Source organism: Perognathus longimembris, chromosome 6, assembly GCF_023159225.1.
Source record: "Perognathus longimembris pacificus isolate PPM17 chromosome 6, ASM2315922v1, whole genome shotgun sequence".
Classification (NCBI taxonomy): Eukaryota; Metazoa; Chordata; class Mammalia; order Rodentia; family Heteromyidae; genus Perognathus; species Perognathus longimembris.
In genome coordinates this window covers 28,291,632-28,316,126 of record NC_063166.1, presented here as the reverse complement: position 1 = coordinate 28,316,126, position 24,495 = coordinate 28,291,632, and the positions used below count along the sequence as shown (strand labels likewise).

The 24,495-nt window shown below is 41.2% G+C and overlaps 1 protein-coding gene and 1 long non-coding RNA gene across 3 annotated transcripts in view; one reads left to right on the top strand and one right to left on the bottom strand.

Annotated features, from left to right (window-relative positions):
- Window positions 1-3,066, top strand: part of Tmem170b (transmembrane protein 170B) — a 30,277-nt gene extending 27,211 nt beyond the window's left edge. For both annotated transcript variants that reach the window (XM_048348480.1, XM_048348479.1), the window contains one exon: window positions 732-3,066. In XM_048348480.1, coding sequence (XP_048204437.1) covers window positions 732-862 — 131 coding nt within the window. In that variant the 3' untranslated portion in view covers window positions 863-3,066. The remainder of the gene's footprint in view (window positions 1-731) is intronic.
- Window positions 3,067-7,722: 4,656 nt separating this feature from the next.
- LOC125353029 lies at window positions 7,723-19,445 on the bottom strand. Its single transcript, XR_007211240.1, has 3 exons — window positions 19,433-19,445; window positions 16,695-16,697; window positions 7,723-7,808 (listed from the first exon to the last, which is right to left on the bottom strand). It is a non-coding gene; the product is annotated as an uncharacterized LOC125353029 (long non-coding RNA).
- Window positions 19,446-24,495: the final 5,050 nt, after the last annotated feature.

The window sequence follows — 24,495 nt, the reverse complement described above, 5'->3', positions numbered from 1 at the left end:
CTGTGTTAAGGGGCAATATTGAAGCAAAGAGGCTCTGAGGCCTTCATAACTCTAGCATTAACTCTTCTGGAAAGTGGTTGTTGTCTAAACTGATCTCTGTTGATCTCTAGAATAAAGATCAAGTTCACTTTTCATTTTTATTGTTGTCAAAACACTAGTCTCCAAGTAACTTACATTAAAAAGTTCAATAAACTACCTTATATGGTACATTGTTAAGTACCATATATTCCTATGTCTACCTACTGCCTTACGTATGAAACTGTAACCCCTCTATACATCACTTTGACAATAAAGAAATAAATAAATTTTTAAAAAGAAAATTAAGTCATTTATTTAATCAAGTAAAAATACTTTAAGATTAAATATTTTTCTAAGAATTATGTTAAATTATATAGCTTTTCTGCATGTACATCATGTATAATTACCAGTAGATTATATAGGAATGTTTATTAAAGGTTGATGAGATCTGCTCAGGGGAAAGATTACAGTAGCAAATTACTAATCCTTACAAGCATATTTGATATTGTGTATGAAGCATGTACTACATTATGTACCTTTCAGTTGAACAGAAAAAGCTGCTTTTTGATTTAGTGGTTAATTGTGTTAGGGTAGGATAAGTCGAGCAGAAATGTAGAAGAGCGCTGAGCGAGAATAAGTGTCAGGTATTCTGCTGGGATAAGGTGCAGCGCACTGGTTGTGGAATGATGAACCGCTGCTTGTTTTTCACGCAGGTGCCGCAGTGGCGGGCATTTACAGAGTCGCAGGGAAGAACATGGCCCCTCTGGAAGCATTGGTGTGGGGCATTGGGCAGACTGTGTTGACATTAATCATCTCCTTTTCAAGGATCCTCGCTACACTCTGAGGTTTCTGAGGAATGTCTCATTTCACGTAAGGAAACATGTACAGATTCCCTGAAAAATGGCATTCATGAGAGGAAATGAAATTGTACAGGTGTGGGCCCAGCACATCAGACCATAAGGAAGACCTTGAGCCGTGTGGAAAGCCTGCCCTCTGGCGTTCCAGTGATTGCACTACTGCACTGCACCTTATGTGCCTCCCTCCAGGCAAGGTGCACCGGGACACTTTGTGAAGCCACAAGAAAAGCACCGTGTGCAGCTGCCAATCAGGTTAACCTTGGTGTGGAAATCATCGTTCTCAACAGTGTTAAGTTACGGGGACGTTTGGAGAAGTCGACATATGTGCCAAACTCTTTTTTCTTTTTGTTAACATCGATCATGTGACAGTGTGTAAGAGTAGACACAGATGAGAGCTGTGAACATACTTGACACAATTGAGGTAATCTAGAAAGAGCTCTCTTCTATAATGCTAATAGGAGTGCAGAATAACCAAGTGTTGAATATAAGAGAAACTGGTTGTAATTCTGAGCAGTTCTGGAATTTAGGGTTGTGATGTTTAGTGTTATTATTTAATTTATATGGAAAATAACAGTCTTTTAAGTGGAAGACTGGCTCATCTGTTTTAAGGACTTGCAGTAGATGTGTAGGGTGCATACTTTTGACTAACTTAACACACTTTTAATAGTTTCCCTCATATATAACATACTATTTATATGAACTCAAAACCTTTTTGGGTCACGTACATTGTCACTTGTGTGTCATAAAAACATAATTTGAAAATATTCTTATAAATTTTGTAAGAAAAATGTCTGAAATGCATGTTGCATTCTGTGACCTCCTACACTAAGGTTTTGCCTTGTAACTCATGGAGAAAACACCTGGAGAGTTAGTGCTGCAGTGGCATTGAATTGCTTCTTGCAGGTACCTTGATTTTTAACAAAGCAAACAATCTTTTATTCTGGAGTATTCATTGTTTATAGAGTGGCCTAAATTAGGCTCTGGAAATAAAAAAGCCTCCTTTATAGATAAGAAGTAAGTTATATAGGAAGAATAATAAACTGTCTTATTTTGGATGTGTGGTAGTGTCGTCATTCTGCTAAGTAAAAATTGGGGAATTTAGTGACTAATTGTGAAATTTGACATTTAGTCTCAGTATAGCAATAGAGTATAGAATGTGTACCTGAGTGATTCATTTCAGTGGTTTAGTTCTTAATTTATGCTGGTATGATTTAAGTTTATTTAACTTTATAAGTTATTTAAGTTTAATAGCATTGGGAATTACATTTGTTAAAAATGGAAATGTCTTTTGTGTAAAACATTTTAAGAAGTAGGGAAAACACAGACCCCAATTGAATTGAAACTTTTTGGGGAGTCTACTTGTGCTAACTCAAAGGAAGCACCACTGCACAGAATATGAAGGTAAGACCAATCTAAAAAAATAATCTCACACCCTAGCCTCTTTGCTTAACTGAATTAAAAAATAGGTTTCTGTTAGATCCCATTTAAATTTGAGACTCTTGTGACACACATATACTTTCTTTTCCTACTAAAAGCAACAGCAGCAACAACAAAGTTGTATCAACTTACTGAGGAGTTGGGGGTACTTAAGGCAACATAGAAATCAAGTTTAGAGATTTTTCTGACACTGGCTTTGAGTTTCTGACAACAACAACAAAGAATGGAACAATAAACCAACTATGCATTCTTTGAGAGCCTAGAAGTAAATCTTACAGTTGATTCTTTTTATTACATACATGCTACTATCATTTCATACATATTCTATATTCCTGATGTTTTCTCCAATTAAATTTAGGCAGAACTTTTTCCACATCATTTTGATTTCTTCTTTTCTGTTAGACTTGTCCTTTGGCTATTATATCAATGATTTGATGGATTTGTACATTTTTAGAAGAATTACCAGTAATATAAGGAAATTGTTTCATATTTAGAGTGAATATTTATTTGAACATGCTTATTTTAAGAAAGTCTTCATGTAAACTAACATGGAGCACATGGTTCATAGTCCAAAATTAACGAGAAACTAACTTGGACACGTTGAATATATGAATGAATGGACCAAAGAGATTTTAAATTCGTACTTTTACTGTAGAATGAAAGAATAATTGTGTGGTTAATAGTTTGTAAGTGTCCTACAGTTAACTTATTGTCAAGTTGATTTACATTGTGTGTGCACATGCTCACGTTTGCATGCGCATGCCAGTGCCATACACACACACACACACACACACACACACACACACACACACACACACACACGGGGGCATGCACACGTGTGTACCCACCACAAAGGGGGCAGGGCATTTTAGTTTCTTTATTGTTCTCCATTATTTCTGTTGGGATTTTGTGCAGCCGTCACTGATATTTTTAAGTGTAGTTGAATAGTGTGAATTTATGAAATTGTTTTAACTCTTCATACTCAGATTTCAAAAAAGAAGGTTTCTGGGGCTGGGGATATAGCCTAGTGGCAAGAGCGCTTGCCTCGTTTACATGAAGCCCTGGGTTCAATTCCTCAGCACCACATATACAGAAAACGGCCAGAAGTGGCGCTGTGACTCAAGTGGCAGAGTGCTAGCCTTGAGCAAAAAGAAGCCAGGGACAGTGCTCAGGCCCTGAGTCCAAGGCCCAGGACTGGCAAAAAAAAAAAAAAAAAAAAAAGAAGGTTTCTTAGAAACAAGAAGTGTTTAAAGATATATAGAGAGAGACGCACACATACATATTGTAAACATATATAGAGAGCTATATATGATACAATATAATTGGAAAACCTTTGTTTAATGATCATTTTCATAGTCTAGTGGAGAATTTGCTTTATTTGTTCAGTTGAATGATTGATTAAATAGATTTGAGGGTATTTGAGACTTGCGAATTGGGGAGATTTGTTTCTTGGTTTAGTAGCATGGGAGACACATGACAAAAGCCTTTATTAGGCATAGTTGAGTTACAGGTTCTTAAATTTTATATGTGATTTTTCTCTGTGGTAAATGCTAGAAGGAAAGAGGGAAATGCTGTACAGTTGACACTTCTTTATTTTATAAGTGTTTACTAAAATATCATCTAGAGTGAAGTCACTTTCCCAGAGAGGGAACTCCTGTGTATCCAAAGTTATATAACGCCCTGGGCTAGAAATATCCATAGATTTATATCGCAAGGTTTAAGAAAAACTGCAGAGAAAACTAAAAGCTTTTATAAGGCAGTTTAATGAATCAGCTCTGCCAGAGGCATGGTTCCCCTGGCATGCCTGGCTCCTGCACTCAGAACTTGTGGCTTCCTTGTCCTATGGAGCTTCCGGGTCACCACACAGCATCAGAGTTCCTCACCTAGTCCACCATCCTAACACTACAGCACAAGCTTCCACTGCAGCATTTCCAACCCACAAGCGTTTTGTTTGTACTTTAAGCAAGAGAAATAAAGACATGGATTAGCTTGTATATGTTCTCTCTGTGAGGGAGGGAACAGGGATCATGTAAAAGCAAAGATTATTGTTGACAAAAGGATTCAGGGAAGCTGTAATTAAGACAGGGAAAGTAGACCCACCACTCTAGTGTAGTCCTGGCTGGCATCCACATGCAGGGAACTAGCTTCTGTAAAGACCTATGAGAGATGCGCTTGGTGCAGAGTATTGTTTCCTGTGAGTACAGAGCTGACCACCATGGGGTTCAGCCCTTCACTCTACAGCCAGAAGAACAACTTCAAATCCATTCTAGTTGGGCATCCACATCCTCTTTCTGCCCTCCACCCTTGCAATTTTTCCAGTTTGTCCACTAATTAGAGTTTGAATGGCCGAAAATCCACTGCTGTGATTTGCGGACACAGGGCCTCAGTGCAGTGGCACAGGCTTGAGTCCAGGCTTGGCCACTTGCTGCTTGGTCTGAGCAAACAATTAGTCTCTTGAAACTTCAGTTCACTCTCCATACTCTTGATACCTCCTGTGGCTTTGTGATCAACGCCTGCCTACCTGATGGTAGATGCTCAATATTCAGAATTTTAAAATGACATTTTACAATACCAATGGAATATTTTGTTTTGTAGAATCGTCTTATTTTCTCCCATTTCCTTACCTTTTCTCCATAAATTGTAAGAAGAAAACTGGAAAATTTATTTCTTACAATCTTACTTCCATCACCTTGTCTCTATCCCTTTATTTTAAAAATCACCAGACCTTTAAGAACACTAGAGAGCTGCTAGTGGTGGGAGAGGCCAGGACAAACAGGATGAAGTTACAGACTCTGGTTACCACTGATTAAACTAGGGAAGCAGTCAAGGACGCCAACAGTTTCTTCTTGACTACACCTCCCCTACTTCTCTGATTCACTCAGAATATTCTTGACTATGTTATGCAAATGGTTATTCTTGTCTTAGAGGTAAGATACAGCCTTTCTGTTCCCCTGCATCCGTCTGTCTCTGGGGGTACAGGTGACAGAGTAGAGGCAATTCCACAAGAACACAGCCCTGTGTCCTCAGCCCTTCTTCTGTGGAACAAGGTCCTTGTTGGTTCCGGAGGGTGGTGGTTTTGTTTTAACCTAAAAGGAATCACCAATAGATTAAATGTATGTCCACTTTAGAACCCAGGAAGTAACAGGATAGAAAGTATACCATTGATTAAAATATTAATTTTTTTAAACAATGTGTAGTTCCATTTTGTAGCAGACAGCAGTTTACAGAGAGGAAGAAATGTTGGCATGGAAACTCACAAAAGATGCATTGATGAAGCTCATTGGTTATGCACATACAACTCCATCCTTCTGATAAGCCTGCACACCACCCTGTACAAGGCTGATCTTGTGTGATTTCTCAGTGCTCCACCTTTTAGATGTGGGATCTTCTCACCACAACCCATTTGAAGTCAGATTTCACTGGTGTGTACATGCCTGTGTGTATGTGCATGTATGGTGAGTTTGCTTTTCTAACCAGAGGATTTCTGTTCCATGTAGATATAAAGAATTTGCTAAATTTAATTATCTTGAAACACAGTTGTGAATTTATTTGGAAGAAGTAATGCTTGATATATAAAGTGTGTGAAGATGTGCTGGTTCATTCCCTTTTAGTGGCAACATGCAGATTTCTGAGTGAACTGAGCTATAAATGGTACCCATCTCTTCCCATGCTAGGGGTCCAGGGTCATGCTCTTTCCAATCAATTGCACATCTGTTGAGCTTGCACATCCCTTACTTGATTTGCGGAATGAATTTATCAGTTTTATTAGAATCTTCCCAAACAGATGTCATACATTATAGTCTAAATGTATGTACAATTGGGAGGGTTTTTTTGTTTTGTTTTGTTTTGTTTTCAAGTCCTGGGGCTTGAACTCAGGGCCTGTCCCTGTTTTGTTTTTTGTTTTTTGCTCAAGGCTAGTACTCTACTACTTGAGCCACAGCGCCACTTCTGGCTTTTTCTATATATGTGGTGCTGAGGAATTGAACCCAGGGCTTCATGTATATGAGGCAAGCACTCTACCACTAGGCCACATTTCAAGCCCTTTATGTACAATTGGTTGGTAGAAGCTGAAGTTCTGGTTTAGAGGAGAGGATCCAGTACCTTTGGTTCTGGAGCTGTTGTTGGGAAATAGGTACAGACAAGTTGGAATGGATGACATGAAGCTCTGTCTGTCTTTCCATGCTCCACTGTACCCAGTTGTGTAATATGCCTACCCTTGCTAGTAACTTACTCTCCCCATTATTTAGCTCTGTAATGGAAACTGTCAAATAGTATGACAAATATACATGGAAAGAGGAACTAAGACACATGATAAGCTAAATTCATAACCATGGACTTCTTTTTCCTAAATACTTCTTTCCTAAATAATATTCATCAGAAATCATCACTTTTTAAGAACCTTGTTTAAATGAGTGCTAGTGTTAGTGTACCAGTGATGATGAAAATTTTCTGTCTTAAAATTTTTTTAGTGTTTTTTTTTTTTTGTGATTGTTACTCTTGTTATTCTTGTATTTTTTTTAAGCCTGTATATCCCAGGCTGACCTCAAATTTGTGATCTTCCTCCTTGAGACTGATAAGTACCACCACCTGAATTACTTTCTTTTTGTCTCTCTGTGTGTGTATGTGTGTGGTAATGGGGTTTGAACTCAGGGCCTTGTGCTTGTGAAGTAGTCACTCTACCACTTGAGCCATACCTCCAGCCCTCTCCCATTCTTTTTGGGCATTGCTTATTTTTCAGGTAAGGTCTCAATATTTTGCCTGGGCCAGTTTCATTCCACGATCCTCTACCTGTAGCCTTTCACAGCGGTAATCACAAGTATGCTTATTAATTGAGATGGGATCTCATTAAAAAAAATTTTCCCCCTGGCTGGCCTCTAACTACAATCTTGTTATCTGTTTCCTAAGTAGTTGGGATTACAGGCATGAGCCATTGTGCCTAGCACAGTCCTCTGTAAAACTGAAGTATTTGCATTTAATCATGAAGTATCTGTGGGATAGAATATTTTGAAGTTTTTCTCCTTAAGAGGCAACATCGAGGCACTTGTTTGAATAGTAATGGGCATGATTTACTTTCAGTACTGGATAAGTTGATAGACTTCATTGTTAATACTTGCTTGGAGTTTGTGATATTGGGTGATTTATCATGGAGCTTTAAAAACATGGTGGGGCTCTTCCCAGAACACACGTTTTCATGTTTAGATGAGAAAATAGGAAACCCTATGGCATTTTTCATTTCAGAAGTATAACTTGGCAAAACATGTATATGGTTCTACCCTAAGTATTAGTGTCTGAATATAGTTTTTCTGAGATGAGGGGTCAACTTTTATCTTAGTTAACAACTGGTTAAACTATTTATACTATTTACCTGAAAGCTATTAAGAGGCTTACTTTCAAATCTGTTAACTCTTACTACCATTTTACCAAGCTAAATGATGCCTTACTGCCTTGAAAGTTGAGATACTTTTGTGGAGTGGATTTAGTGAGACTCGGGCTTGGCTCTGCATACATCCCCTGGGATTAGGAATTCAGAGGTTGGGAAGGTGTCCTTCAAACAGGTCTTAGCTCCTGACTTCTTACATCACTAGAAATTAGTCACTTGGCCCCTGCCTGGTTGATGACTTTCATTACCTTTCCGTGCTGTGACATTTTCCTGTGTTTTGTTTTCCAAGTAAGTATGAAATGGGGGAGAAGTAGTCAAACTAACTGTGGCTTTTAACATTTAGTTTTGTTGTGAACTTGACTCTCATGTGAACTGTGTTTTATATTGTAATATAAAGGCAGACACTTTATGTGACCCTTAGAAATACGTTTACCATCAGGGATTTATTTTTACTCTAGAATTACTAAATGTACTGTGAAGCTTAATGACAGGAAGAGGAAACACTGGAGAGTAACACAAAAGTGAATTTTGTGAAGTGGCCTGCATTATGTAAACAGTTTCCCCTTCTTTAAGACTAACCTACACTGTATGAGTTACCTATACTGCATGTTTACATAATACAGCTTAATTTTGAAGGATTATTTTAAAAAGACTATGTTTATATGAAATGCCTAACTGTAAATATTGTATATTATTGATTTTTAATTTTATATAAGCAGTTTTTTATTTCCCAATTCATGTACAAATCTCATTGTGTATATAGAACAATTTCCTGGAGAACAGATTTTGCAGTGAATTTTAAGTATTTCAATTGCAGTAAGTATCAGGTTAGCCTTAGAGATGTTGTTCTTTTCTTTTAAATTATTTTTCACCACTCATTTTCTTCAAAGGGCAGCAATAAACATATGCAAGTTATTTTTTGACTATAGAAAATTCATCTACAAAGACAAAACCTAGGTTCCAGTTCATTGCTTTAAATTAAGGAACAATGCACAACTTCTACAGCATCTGCACACAGGGCCGTATCCAGGTCCGCACGTGGCTCTCTCCTCTTTGTGATATACAGGGTGAACTCTACTCCCAACACAAAACACCGGCTCCACGTGAATCCAGCACTGAAGTGTCATTATGCAGAATTTATTGGATTAAAAGTTTGTAATATACAGTATTTTAATAATGTTTCTGTATTCAATTTCATGCACTTAGATATGAATAAACCTGTCTTTGAAAGCTTTCTGGAGTATTGGGCTCTCTGACTTCTCAGGAAGCATGCTGTCACTTGTGGTAATGCCCCTCCTCCTTCCAGAGGGGTATGGCGGCCACTTCCTCTTCGGTTTACAGAGGAACCATTTGAGGTCCAGAGAAAGCACAAAACTTCTCAAGGCCACACAGCTACCTGCTTAGTTGGGGGTTTCCGGTTCTGTTACTTGTATCCCCTTCCCACTATATTGGTTTCTACAGGATATTCTGGAAGCTCTGACTTACAATAAGATGTTTAGATAAAGACCAGATGGCATTAGCATTAAAAAGCAACTCAGGACTGGAATGGTCACATGGAAGTATGACTGAATTTTTGATGGGGAGTTCTGATGGTAGTGTTGGGTATCCACCCCGGCTGAGCAGCACCCTGCCCCAGGAGACGGAGGAAGAGCTAGGCAGTCACTGCCAATGCCCCAGTTTGTTGGAATGTGGCCTCGTAACATCACACTGCTGTGCCAGGTGGCAGTTTTCACTTATACTCACGTATTTTTGTTCCTGTAATCGCCAGACTGAAGTGTATTTTCTTGTTCACTAAATAACTTCTCCATTTCAACATAAGAATTATAAAATTACTAAATGCACTTCCTTCCCAAGCATAAATGTATACTCCGGTTTCTCTTCAGATTGTATAAATCTTTCGCCTTTTACCAAGCATAAATGTTTAAAATTCTTGGGCAAAATGCAAGAGAGTATTCTAGTTGGATTTTTTATGGTTGGCTTGTGAAGTAATAGTTTTGTAATGGGAAAACTATTTCATCCTTGCTGAGAATTATGACAAGGCATTAATCTTCGGATTTATTGCCACCTGCTTCTTAGAGGACCAGAGGTAATGTGAAGATAATGTGAAATGAAGACAACCTTAGGGTGATGAACAAGGCCTGGTTAGACTTGTATAGGCATGTAGAGAGAAATTTAGTGGACAAACAAGAGGGCTGGAGTTTTCAAATCTACAGCTTCTGGCTTTTAAGACACGAACACCTAAAGGGCTGGGAATATGGCCTAGTGGCAAGAATGCTTGCCTCGTATACAAGAAGCCCTGGGTTCAATTTCTCAGCACCACATATATAGAAAAAGCCAGAAGTGGTGCTGTGGCTCAAATGGTAGAGTGCTAGCCTTGAGCAAAAAGAAGCCAGGGACAGGACAGTGCTCAGGCCCTGAGTTCAAGCCCCAGGACTGGCAAAAAAAAAAAAAATAGAAAAAGAAAAGAACATCTAAGATTGACTCTTGATTCGATAAAAGTCTTAATATGAACTCTCATTAGTTTACAGAACAAACCTTGACATTAGCAAGACTCAGCAGATTGTTCAGGCAAGAACTCATGTTAGTCTCCAATATTTTTTTACTTACTCTTTATTTATTTATTGCTAGTTCTTGGGCTGGAACTCAGAACCTAGGTGTTGTGTCCCCCCTCTCTCTCAGCTGGCACTCTTTCCCCTGAGCCACAGTGCCACTTCCAACTTTTTACTGGTTAATTTGAAATAACCTCATGGACTTTTCTGCCTGGGGTGTCTTTGAATCCTGATTGTAAGATCTTAGTTTCCTGAATAGGTCATGAGATAATGCCTGGCATACAACTTCAAAGTGAACATTCAAAGAGAAGAATATATCCTATTTTTTTCTGTTAATCTGCTCTTTGTTTCCCATTATTGTCACCAGACATTATGTTGGTCAATTTTAGAGTCTCCAGGCTCAAGTTGTGGGTATTTGTGGCAGTGGTCTACCAGCAATGCCTCAGTTTGGCCACTAGATGGTGGAATTGTCCCATTTTCCACTTGGTTTTAACTTGGCCATTAGTTCTTACCCAGGAAAAGAACTCTGTATTTTGAGGTTCATTCCCTCCCATACATTACACTTAAAAATTAATTCCCCCCCCCAAAGATATGCAATTTAACCTGAGAAAAGATTTCTCTTTGTCATCATTAATTTTACTAAAGGATTGTTTGCATGTTAATAACAATTGTTGGTTTTATGTACTTTTCTTAAATTGCAACTCAATGCAAAACAATGTTTATCTCATTGAATACTGTTCACCTTTCTTGACAGTTACAAAACAGTCAACTTCTGGGACAAAGAGGATTCCATCTGACATAACACAACTAGCTTTGTTGTATTAGAAGAGCTAGTTTTAAATTTCTGCTCTGTCATGTTGTAGTTCAGCATGACCAAGTTGTTTCTTTCTAGGACTCTCCATTTGCACATCAGTAAAATGGGAAAAGCACTTTGTGTTGCAGGTAGTGGATGCTCAGAAATTACCATGACCCACCGGCCTGCCCTATGTATTATAGTCTGCATGAAATGGAGGGGGTGATGGAGTGCTAGAATTTTGCTACAAGTGTTAATAGCAAGCATAAATATCAGTTTCAAAGTCAGAGCCAGTTTCTGGGTCCTGGAAGAGCATGGTGCATTCTGGGAGAGGATCTGTTTCAAGTGGAAACTATCTCTTTGAGTTTAGTGCTTCTTTTGTGCCACAAGCTGCTCAGATTTATTTTAGAAGCCGACCTCAGCAGGAAGGAGCCTGGTTCGAAAGCAGAATGGATGAACATGCACAGCTAGCACATTCCTTGCATTTTTGGAACCAAATATATCGCGATGAAGTCAAAAGCAGCTGCCATAAATGATCTCTTCCTGAGGAGTGCTAGGACTCACCCTACCATCATCAACACCCTCACATCCTGTTACACCTGCACATTCTCTGCTTGCTTTATTGTTTCCCAGAGGAAAACTCAGCTTCTACTCAGAGAAGAAAGGCTGGTGCTTTCAGGTCCGGAGCTGATGTCAGAAACCCCAGTTATGTTCCCAAGTGTGTTCCATAGCAGCTGTGTAGAAAGACAGAATGCCAGTCTGTCGTGGCCTTAAATTGAGGGATTGAGCTTGGGAGTGGAGGACCAACTACCTCTTCATAAAACTATCCTGATTCTGTTGTTTCCCTTAGTGGGAATTGGTGTCTGTGAGTGAGCCCAAAATGCCAGACAAGAAGCATTAGGATCACCTCAGATGTAGAGATAGATATATGGGGGTCACTGGAATGGAGACAGCTATAATTTTAAGACGTGTTGGAGGCCTCAGGTATATAACCCACATGGAGACCTGTGCCACGTGGTTGGTCTGTGCCATGTGGTTGGACCCAGGTTTCACTTAATAGCCAATTTGTTCTCTAATGAACATGAAGTAGATAGCTAGCTCCTCCTATCTTCTCCCTAGTGTAGTTGGGCACTTCCCAAGGAACAACGTCTGCAATGCTCTGTTACTCTTGGACTTGCCAGGGCGAGGACCCCTCTGGTACCCTGAGTTTCACACCACATCCTTCCTGCTCTAAACTTTACATTCATCTATTTCTTAGTTGAAACTTGTTAAACTTGGGGGTTTTCTTTGCAAAGTAAGTAAAGAAGGATGAAAATTTCGTGTGTGTGTGTGTGTAAAATATATAAAATCTATTTAGTCAGTAGAGTAACATTGTTCTGATGTTCATGCCCAATGTTTACTCTGAAGCTACTTTCATGTTTGTCATCTTATTTTATCTTGTTCTTCTTTGGGGAGAAAGAAACATTGTTTTTTGGGGGGATATAGGGAGGAAACCCAGGGTCTTATGCAGGTTAGGGAAAAGCATTCTACCACTGAGCTTCATCTCCAGCCCACATTTTTTTTCTTTTTCTATCTGGCTCATTTACTAGTTTAAACAAAGGTCTTTCGCAAGAGCTGGTCAGTTGTTTGAACCAAGGTCAATTCTGAGAGCAGATCTTCCGTGGCCACAATAACCTGGTGTTACCTGGGCCTAGGTGACCCTTGGCAGCCCAGTGAGCTCCTCCCTGTGGACATGGATCACTTCCGGGATAATCAGGGAGATGCCGCAAAGGCATTGGCTTTAGACCAGAGGGTCCAAGTGTTCACATATAAGATACAGTTGCAGTGGCTCACCTGTCTTCTCCATCATAAGAATGATAAGACCAGTGACTAACTGCTCATATTGATAACCATACTCCATGTTGAATTAAAGTGGCCAAGATTCAGTAAGCAGATTATTTCTTTCCAAACTAAAAACAGCATGATTTTCAGACTCCTGGCTCATCATTTGTTCTGTGCATACTAACAATCATCTGGCTGGAAAAAATTGCCACGTCAAAGCCATACCTTAAGTCTTCCTGGAGATTCTGAATCCAAAATGGGTGTAGGAAGAAAAGGGTCTTTTTGAGAGAATAAAGGCATCTTCTTGGCACCACAGGAGTAGAATGAGGCATCTGAGGGATGGGAGCAGCAGGCTTGATGGCTGTGAACTCCAGAATCCAGGCCAAGTAAAAAAGCATCTATTCATGATGTTGAGCATGTGTTTGTGGTGTCCAGACTTTATTGCAAAATGAGTAAAAGGCTGAACAGAAAATTAGATTACAATGGTGTCCATGCATAAAGACTAGCTGGACATCATGTCAAGTCTACAAAAAAAAGGTACAAGAGGTCGAGATAACAAATTGACAAATCATCCCCAAAGAATTCTTGTTTAGGGCTTGGGATATGGCCTAGTGGCAAGAGCGCTTGCCTCATGAAGCCCTGGGTTCGATTCCCCAGCACCACATATATAGAAAATGGCCAGAAGTGGCTCTGTGGCTCAAGTGGCAGAGTGCTAGCCTTGAGCGGGAAGAAGCCAGGGACAGTGCTCAGGCCCTGAGTCCAAGGCCCAGGACTGGCAAAAAACAAAAAACAAACACAAAAAAGGAATTCTTGTTTGACTTTGACATTGCTGTCACTTTATGTGTGTTGTCTTCTGTTTTGAAATATTTCTGTCCAGTATGTGTGTATAACCTTTGACTACAATCCCCATTTCTGAATGGGACAGAGGTGGTCAGAGACTTCTTCACTTGTAATGTACATGGAGAAGCAAAATAGAGATAAAATAGACAACCTTTTTGTTTTTAAGGAACTGTCCCCGTAGAAAACACAAGATATCCCTGAAATTGGTACTGTTGTGAAAGCAGGGCTCTCTCCTAAGCTGAAAAAGAAGTAAGAATTGCCTTATTAGGATATATCCACTCAATATCTTTAATTCTGAAAATACCGGATATTTGAGAAAAGTATCAAATCATGTTGATTGGATTGCAGGTCTATCACATATACCCTGAAGAATTTTTTGGTTACCTTGGTTATTTTAATCCAAAGTACTCTTGCTTTCAACACTTAAAATTTGGTCAGGTAAGGTACTATTTCCCTTTCTCTCTATAATTCCCCAGTCCTCCCAGTTTGGAAGCTGCAGAGTAAATAACACTTGCCAAGGGTGTTCTGCAGGCATTCGAGGGGAAAGCTCTTGAAGGAAAGCATTCTCTAACCAACACACTTTGATAAAACTGGCTTCTGTAGTCCTGTCTTAGTCTCACTAAGCACACACATATTAAAGCTTTGGAAAGCTCTGAGTGAAGGACCTATGTGACTTTGTTTATATTTCTATGAATTCTCTGAAAAAAATCTCAACAAGCATAATTATTTTCCTTGGCTCATTCAGTGATTATATGGGAAAGCATTTGTAAACTCTCTCTCTCTCTCTCTCTAAAGGTGATTAAGGGGGGTTATAGTTACATAAGTAAGGTAATGAGCACATTTCTTTTTAAACACTGTTATTGCCTCCCTCATTTTCTCCCACTTACCCCTTACTACTCCTCTCCCCCACCCCAAGTTGTGTAGTTCATTTTCAACATAGTGTCTAGTGAGAATCATTGTTGCATTAGTTCATCCTTTGTCCTACTATTTCTGTGATTCCCCTTCCCTTCCACAGATCAGATAAACATATACAAAACAAAAGGTACAGAAAACTAAAACAGAAAAAAAAAAGAAATAACTGCATACAGGATAAAACAAGAACCCTTTGTTTCTAATTCTTGGAGTTCATTTTGATATGCTTCAATATTTATGGTCCTATGCACTTAGCAATTGGGCTATTGTGATCCCCTATCAGAGACATATTCTACTTATTACAAATGAGGGAAACCATGCAACTTACTTTTCTTTGGGCCTGGCTTGCTTTGCTTAATAGAATTTTTTCTAGATCTTTCCATTTCCTTACAAATGGGACAATGCCATTTGCAAACATATTTTTAAAGTTCAACTGGCATCCCCAGCCCAGAGATTACTAACCCACTACCTTAAACCTAAACCTAAATCAAAATTTTCAAGCTAACCTAGGGCTTTGTGTTTCTAAGCCATGGCTTGTGTTTCTAGCCCCTTCTGCCCAGCCTTGCATTCTCTGGCTCTTTGGTGTCTGCATTATCATCCTCCTGTGACCCCCGGACTTCAGGGCCTTTCTGGCCTGGGGATGACATGTGTGGCAGACCTTTGCCTGGATGTTTCTAACTTGCATGTCAGATGGTACTCTATTCCTGCACATGCTTCATAGTCTGTGAATGCGGGGCCCTCATAAGACCCAGGGCTGCCCCCTGTGAATGCTAATCCTGTGTGGAGTGCAGAGGAGATGCCACTGCTTCATACACACCAGCACAATAGGACAGGCCTGGAGGCAGTTGCCTAAGGCAGAAGTGACAGCCGGTGGAGAAAGCACACAGGGGAAGGATGCCCTGGGTGGGAGAGCCACAGACAACAAGTGTGTGGTGGGGAAGGGGCTGCATGTGCAGACTGCAAGGCTGGGCTGGAGGAATGGAGGAGGGTGGGGCTGAACGGTGAATGGGCACTGCATCAACAAGAACCCACAGTGCCAGGAGGATGAATTTGAATTTCCTCTTATGTCTAGAAGAAAAGCACTAATATTTTTGAGGAGGGAAAGTGTACCCCATTAGACATTCAAGGGAAGATAAGGGAGGGGGACTGTCTTAATCTGTGTTCTGTGGCTATCACAGAATATCTGAGACCAAATCGTTTAGAAAGAGCAGAACTTCATTTGGTGCTGGCAGCTGGAAGGCATCAGCGTGTGGCTGACGTTTGGTGAGGACCCACTATTAACATGGTGTTGGGTGTCACAGGGTGAGAAGCAGCAAGCGTGTCAGCTCACGTCCCTTCCTTGTCTTGTGGGCCGCAGTGTCCCATGCCCTCTCACCCAGTCCTCATGCCATCCCACAGGCCTGCCTCCAAACACCACACAGACGGATTTATGGCAATTCAGATTCCAGCACGTTGAAAGTATAGCAGGTATTTAATATTATTTTAGTGTCTGCTTTCTAGGAACCACCAGGCAAGAACGAATCATTCATCTAATTTCATCTTTACCCTTTGCCACTTAGTATAGTGTGTGTGTGTGTGTGTGTGTGTGTGTGTGTGTGTGTGTGTGCTGGAATTAAATCCAGGGCTTTTCCTATGCTAGGTAAGCTCTACCTTGAAAGCCACACCCGGACTTTTCTTCTCATTTTGTGTTTGAGGTAGGGTCTTGCCACCTTTCTCCCAGACTGCACTCCTCCACCCCCTACTGCTGGAGCAGCTGGGATGACAGGTATATGCTAGCACCTCTTGACCACAGTACTTCCAACTCCTCCCAAGTTTCCTCGGATGAAATGGTCTCAAAAGTTACCTCATCTGTTTGTCGTGAGTTAACTAGTCTCAAGCGTGGAAAGGAAGGGGAATACAAGAGCACAGCAGCGATACTGCTCTTCTTAATAAAGCTGTATCAGTTTGGAGGGGGATGCTCTTTCAGGATTTTAACTTCTGTTGCCCTGTTGCTTTGGTTGCTATGGAGACCAAATCCTCCATGGACAGAAGCAGCCACCTGGACTGGCCCTGGATTTATGACACTGAAACTCAATCTGCCCATTTACCAACTCTGCAAAAAAAAAAAAAAAAAAAAAAAAAAAAAAGCAGGTCAGAAGGAGGTGAAACCGATTGACCTCTGCCTGTTATTTCCAGCCCAGAGCTCCTACACGAAAATCCCTCTTTGTAGCTTTTTTCCACCCTGCTTTTTTAAAGTTAGTTAATTGGGGGAAGGAATTCCTGATGGGAATTCTTTACTATGCCTTTCATCTGGACCTTACTTGGAGCAAAGGTGTTGCAAATCAGTAAAAGTAAATATAACCTAAGAGTGTCTTGGAACTCTGACACAAATGATCACTCTAAGTTAAAAATGTATTTGACAAGAAATGTACTTCTGGTCTTATATATGTAACTGTAACCCCTCTATACATCACCTTGACAATAAAATTGAATTTAAGTATTTTTAAATTCTGTTGATTCTTTCCTTATCCCATCTCTTGTGAAATAAAGTCTCCCTCACTCTGGGTAGATTCCAGGTATCTCGGGGACAGGGCCCTTCTCATGTGGCTGCTCTTTTATCCTGTGTCACCATGGGCTCTGACCTCTGAACTGTCAGCACTCACATTCCTGCCACCACTCCAGCATATGGATGAGGAGAGGGGCTTGCACCTGGGAGAAGTTGAGGTAGGACTACTGGAGGGAGAGGCAGAGGGGAGAAAAAGAGAATGTTGGGGTAAAGTCTCAAAGGAGAGAAGAAAAGAAGGGGAAGTGTCACTCATTCTGATAGGACATCTCTTCCAATGCCATGGAACAAAGGGTGACCGGCCAAGGGTGGCTGAGGACAAGCAGGTGGCATCTACCTGCCATATCTGCAGGGCTAATTTGGCCCTGTTCAGCATACAAAGAAATCATGTATGTAACCTGTTCTCGGTGTCTTAGAGAATAAAGAGGTCTATCTATCTATCTATCTATCTATCTATCTATCTATCTATCTATCTATCTGTCTGTCTATCCATCTATCTACTGATCTATCAATCTATTTTTGTCTGTGTATCTATCTGTGTCTATTATCTGTCTGTAATCCGTCTGGCTAGCAAGATATCTGTCTGTTATCTGTCTGTCTGTCTAACTATCTTATCTATCTTATCTATCTATCTATCTATCTATCTATCTATCTATCTATCTACCTACCTACCTACCTACCTATCATTTATCTGTTTTCCTAACTATAATCTATGTGTGTATCTGTGTCTGTTGTCTGTAACCCATCCATTTGTCTGTCTGTCTGTCTGATGACCATGTGTCTATACAAGAATGATAAGCCTGCTAGGAAGTCAGAATGCTCTGTAGAGGGTTGACTTAGCACATGGAGATTTTAATTTAAACAAATCAATCCATCACCCACTTTAAATGAAAATAACACATATTTATACCATCTAACATGATTGTTAGCATAGTTTCCAATGTTAACAGCATATACATTAGTTGTACAAGGGGTGTCATTGTGCTGTTTCCATACTTTTACACAATGGAACCTGACCAAACCCATCCTCTCCTTCATCTCCTCCCTCCTTCCCCCTCCTTCCTCTTTCCTCCCTTCAGTTTTGTTCTACTTTCCTGCATGTGTGTTCCCCCTGCCATGTCACGTACTTTCCTTTTACACCACCCCCCCACTGGTACCCACCCTCACACAAAACCTGTTTCACCTTCCTGCCATTCGCTTTGAAGGGGCGCATTCTCTGTGAGAGAGACCCCATGTGATATTTGTCTTTCTGAGTCTGGCTTACTTCATTGGAGCATGGTTTCAGTTCCATCCATTTTCCTGCAGATGACATATTTGGCCAGGATACTTTATCCATCCATCCATCCATCCATCCATCCATCCATCCATCTATCCATCCATCCATCTATCCATGGATAGGCTGCCTGATGCCGGTGTGTGCACACACTGTGCTATAGCTGTGTCAGGACAACCAATGTAGCACTACTCCATATTTGTGGTGAGCACACTTACCAGTAGCTCTTTCTTCAAGTACAGGATCCACAGATATGAACTGTAGCCACCACATGGCACAGTAAATCTTTAACTTACTCTTTCTGTAGGACTGAGATTTTCTGAATCTTGACCATCCCCTTCCCAGTCTCCTTTTGCCTTGTCCCCTGTAGGCACTCACTGATGATCATCATTCCATTCTTTTGTTTCTGTGCATTATTTTCTTAATTTTACAGGAGTGAGATCATGGAGGCCTTTACTTCACATGACACCCTCCAAATTTATTCATGTTGCTGCACAAGACAGGATTTCCTTCTTTTTAAGTCTGCATAGTATTTCATCTCATGCATCTGTCAGAGGTCACTTCGATTGTCACTAGTCCTGTTTTTTGTTTCCTTTGGCAGTACTAGACTTTAGACTTGAGGATTTGCCTTCTTGCTAGGTGGGTGGTCAACACTTGAGACAAACCCTCAGCTCTTTTTTGCTTTATTTCATATAGGGTCTGGTGTTTTTTCTCTCTCTCTTTGATAAGTTGTGGGACTTGAACTCAGGGCTCAGGCGCTGCCCTTGAGCTTTTTTTCCCCCTTTGCTCAAGGTTGGAGCTCTAACACTTTAAGCTACAATTCCATTTCTGCTTTTCTGGTGGTTAATTGAGATAAGAGTCTTTTGGGGACTTTTCTGCTTGGGCTGGCTTTGAACTCCAATCCTCAGATCTCAGCCTGTCTGGTAGCTAGCATTACAGGCGTGAGCCACCAGCACCTGGTGCCCTTTCCGCTCATTAAGTTGACTTATCTCAGGCATTTGTTATAGCACTGAAAAGCTGGCTAGCACATTAAATATTAAAGAATGAGTAAAATTTTGTCACTAAAGAAATGGAGAACAGGCTGGGCGTTCTAAAAAGATCAGGAACATCCATGCCAGGACTCAAGCAAGTGATTTTGTAAATAGGGAATTCCAGGTACTATTTTGGGGGTACCCCTTAAATTGCTCTGTGGTTGGTGCCATCCTTCAGGCAAAGTAGGTATAGTGGGACCACTGTACCTGCGGGCCTGGCCCCAAGGAAAACTTATTTTAATTTTTGCCACATGCCTATGTGTAAAGGGATTTACCAAAAAAGCAACCTTCACTTTTTGGCTTAAAAAGTGTCAGAGTAGGGCTGGGGATATGGCCTAGTGGCAAGAGTGCTCGCCTCATATACATGAAGCCCTGGGTTCGATTCCCCAGCACCACATATATAGAAAATGACCAGAAGTGTCGCTGTGGCTCAAGTGGCAGAGTGTTAGCCTTGAGCAAAAAGAAGCCAGGGACAGTGCTCAGGCCCTGAGTTTAAGGCCCAGGACTGGCAAAAAAAAAAAAAATGTTGGAGTAATATTTGATTCTTGTTTTATAAATAAAATCATTCTTTCAGTTCTTCTGAAAGTGACTGTTAAGACCCAATGGGCTGAAGCAGAGAGGGCAGCTTGAGACTCACACACTGGCACGAGGGCATGGAAAATGCTTTCCTGTGGGTGGAAATCGCTTCAGTCATTTCTCTGAGGCAAGACCAGAAGCGAAGTCATGCAGAAAAGCACATGGAAAACCTGGCAAAATATTTTTAGTGGGTTGACCTTTTAGTAAGAGTAGTATCTCCTTTAAAAGTAAAAAGAAAATATCAAAATAATGCTAGGTTTCTAATGCTTGGAAGGGAGGCAAGAGGAGCGGGTAAGCCAGAGGTCAGAAAATGCAAGCTGGTCGTGTACATTTTGTGGCCTAGCTGCTCAGGAGTTTGCATGGAACTTTGCTCTTCTGTAACCACACCCTTGCCAGCTGGAATGCACCTGCTTGAAGGATCTGGAACCCTCATAATTCTCCCACAGAGCTTCTTCCTTTCATACTTCTGCTCTTCTCTTCTTTCCTTCCTTTTTCCATCCATTCATCCCTTTTCCCCATCCGTTTGCCTCCTAGTCATATCTAATTTTATTCTGTTGTACCAGAGTGGATTGCTTTACCACAATAAACTCAGGGCTACTCCCAGTTTGTGTTGTGCAAACTTCACTGCTAACTGGTTCTTATGCAGAATAAGTACACTACTGTCCCACAAATCGTTAATTTCCAGTAATCACATGGAGTGGATATCATTGGGTTTGGTGTTGTTTCCCTTCTACCTCTTTTTTGTAGGCCTCTCATCTCTATTTCTTTTGCCTAACACCCTGAATTCCCCAGTATCCAAGGGGATCAGGGTCACTACAATATATCAAGGGCTTCTCTTGGCCTGTTCAGTAGAGGGGGGTGGGTGGGGATCAGGGGTGGCACAGGGGACTATGGCACAGGGCACTGTGCTTTAGGATTATGCTTAGGTGCTTCATTTGATTTTTTTAATCCCGGTCAGAGGTAGGAAGTCGAGGCCTCTAGTCACTATATATGCTTCTGGCCTTGCCTGGCTTTCAAGTTCTTTCTGTATTCTACAAAAGGCTCCACAGGAGAATCAGATAATATAAAATCCCATTCTGCTTCTGAACTGAAAAAGCAGTTAAGTTGAACCAGTTTCCAGAGCCTTCCATTGTGAGTACTCAGTGGAGGAAGGTGTCTCCTGAGGCTCTGAATGAGAGACAGACTACAAAGGGCACCTCAGAACCCCACTGATGGGATTGTGAGTCCCTGGGTCTTGCCAGCCTGCAGCCCCTTAGAACAGAACAAAGCACCAGGGGTCATTTGGAGCCCACTGCTGCCAGTTGGCCTGGCTGTCCTGGGGCCAGGTGCAAGGGAAGCCCGGTGAACTCCAGGAAAGGGAGAACTCAGGATTGCAACATGACTTGTTTTGTTCCCGCAGTCATGCTCCTTTCCCCTCTCAAGCATGGACACTTAAAACAGGCACTGGTTGTTCTAAAACAAAGGGAAAAAATAGAGCAGTTATGAGTTTCCTGTGTGCCTGCCTCAGGTACTGATGCGGGCTGCTTTGTTTGTGGAGACACCTGAAGACCTGTGTGTTCTTTTCTGGGGTTGAATATGCTCGGTGTAGATAGATACAAACAGCCCACTCAGCTACAGGCACAGAACACTGTAGATGATGACTCTTTCTTTGGAGCTACATTCCTGCAGAGATAAATATACAGAAAGACAGACATTATAAAGGAGGAAGGACGCCCTGTCAGCATGAGGGCTCTGAGAACAAAAGAGGTATCTTGTGCAGAAGCTGGAAATGGAACTAGAAGCTTATGGGGCTGGAGAGATAGCAGAGGCCTCCCGGGGGGAGCAGTCTACAAAGAAAATCTGAACCTCCCAGGAAAACAAGCTCTGGGGAGAGCCAGGGGAAACCAAGCTTATAAAATCCTTGCATGAAATGGTCCCATTGGGTAGAGGAAGGAAGACACCTTAATTAGACAAATTTGTAAAATTTGGAATTTTCATAATATCCAAACCATTTTTGTTTTTGTTCTCTAAGATTACTATAAAAGCCTCCAAATGCTAATAAAGCACCTAATTGTGGCAATGGTTTTTTGTATGGAGCTACTCTTGACTTAAAACCATGAAACTGAGGCAGGATAGGAGTCAAGCGGGGTGGGGGCGGGGGCAGAGAGGACCCAGCTTGAAAATGACTTGGCCTGATCTTTTAAACAGAAAGCTTACAGAACAGTTGGTGTGAGATGCATGTTCTAAAACAAGATCTGCTACATTCATTTTCCATTGAAGTCACTTCTTACAAGGCAGATTCTCCCCTGTCTCCTTCAGATTTGCTGGCAGGCAGGCCTTGAAACATCCAATGAACCAAGTCAAGGCTTGTTAGCCAGCCATGAGCAACTTTATCTTGCTCAGTATCTGTTGCTGTGCCGATGAAGCATCTAATGAATGCTGCACTGGAGAAAGGTTCTTCCTCTTTCTCGATTCCATTTCAATGTGTAGTTAATCTTTTTTTTTTTTTTTGGCCAGTCCTGGGCCTTGGACTCAGGGCCTGAACACTGTCCCTGGCTTCTTCCCGGCTCAAGGCTAGCACTCTGCCACTTGAGCCACAGCGCCGCTTCTGGCCGTTTTCTGTATATGTGGCGCTGGGGAATCGAACCTAGGGCCTCGTGTATCCGAGGCAGGCACTCTTGCCACTAGGCTATATCCCCAGCCCCAAGTTAGTTAATCTTTGAGTCAAATGACTGCACAACAGCTTTCTCCCCTCAGCTTTGTGGTCCAGTCTACTCTCCTTTAGTTAGAGCACATCTTGTTTGCAAGCCACAAAGCTGTCAAAGATAGCCCTCTTGTAACTGAGAGATCATACTGAACTGGGTGAAGAGCAGATCAGTTGTGGAAGAGGCCAGGGGCAGGAAAAGAAAACTTAGAGAAGGAAGCTGCTCTTTATGAAGCCTTGACTTTTGATTAAAGCAATAATTAAGCCAGAATGTCTGCTAGGAAGATCTTTGGAGTAGCCTGCTATTTCAAACAAAAACCCTTTGCTATAGACTCCAGCCCGACTGCCTCATTCAAGTTCAGGTTTGCATGCCAGAATTGGTATCTGCCATGGACAAAATGGTACAAATTTAAACACATTCCATCTACCTGCCTCTTCTTGCTATTCACTGTCAAAATAGAAAGGATGTCCCAACAGGAAGTAGGCCTGCTGCCTTTTGAGTTTGCCTTCAAAAGCCAGAAGTGACCCTCTTTCCTTGAATTCTCTTCCAAATTGAATCTCAAGCTATCTCTGTCTGTTTGTGCGACTTCTCTTGTTGAAGTTGGTGAGGATGGTTTATAATTTAATTAGGAGTGGTTCTGATTCTTGACCTGCTTGCTGTCTTACAGATAAGGCATATGTAGCAAACCCCAGCCTTCCACACAAACAGTGGCAACAATGGTTCACATACTCACATGTCTGACACAGTCACAGTACAGAATGTGTAGAAAACTTGAGCCATTTAAGGTTATCCCTGGCCATAGCCTGAAACAACCTATGGAGTAGAGGGGAAACAAGATTAGGCTGGCAACTTGCCTCTCATTGTGAGTGGAAAGATGGAGGGATGAAGGAAGAACTCCTTCTCCTGTCTTGCTTTTCTTAGAGTTGATCTCAATCCCAACTCTGGTTCTCTGACTCTTTTGTCTATATCCCAGTGTATGGAGGGAGCTGCAAGAAGAGTAGAACTTATTTGAGAAAAACAAAAGGACACTTGCATTACTGCAAAGCTCTGTGGAGCTACTGTTGGTCTAATAGAAACATATGTAAGTGTGAAGCATGAAGATGCTCTGCTCTGCTTCTTTCCCAGGGCTATTCTGTGTGATTTTCTACCTTAACCACTCTCTCCTCCATCTCTGATCCATCCAATCCAAAACCTCTTTCACACCAGTCTCTGGCCAGCTCTATATCTAAGAGATTGGATATTGTGTGGATTTCTGTTCATGGGAGATGAACAGGGAGATGCACAGAATCTGTAGAAAAGAAAGCACTGGAAAGTTCTAAAGAGCTGTTAAGGTAGCTTATTCATTGAAAAATTAGTTCTGAGCATCTAGTATGTGCTAGTTACTCCTCTGTTTGCCAAGTTACAGAAGGAAACAATAAAATCCACAGTGTCCCTGTAAACTTACATCCTAAGAGAAAGAGGAGCAAGCGAGATAGATCACCAACAGTCAACACTAGATACATTGTATGATCCATTAGAACTGCTAAGTGCCAGGGATAAAAGCAGAGCAAGAACAGAGGGCCCAGTGGAGAAGGTAGAGGAAGGACCGCAATCAATTTTCCAAAGTGAAATTTTACTGACTCAGCAAGAAAAGTGACAAATGAAAGTTTCTGTTTGCTTTTTTTTTTTGTCAGTCATGGGGCCTGAGCTCAGGGCCTCAGCACTGTCTCTGAGCATTTTGCTCTAGGTTAGTGCTCTACCACTTTGAGCCACAGCTTCACTTTCACATTTCTGGTGGTTAAT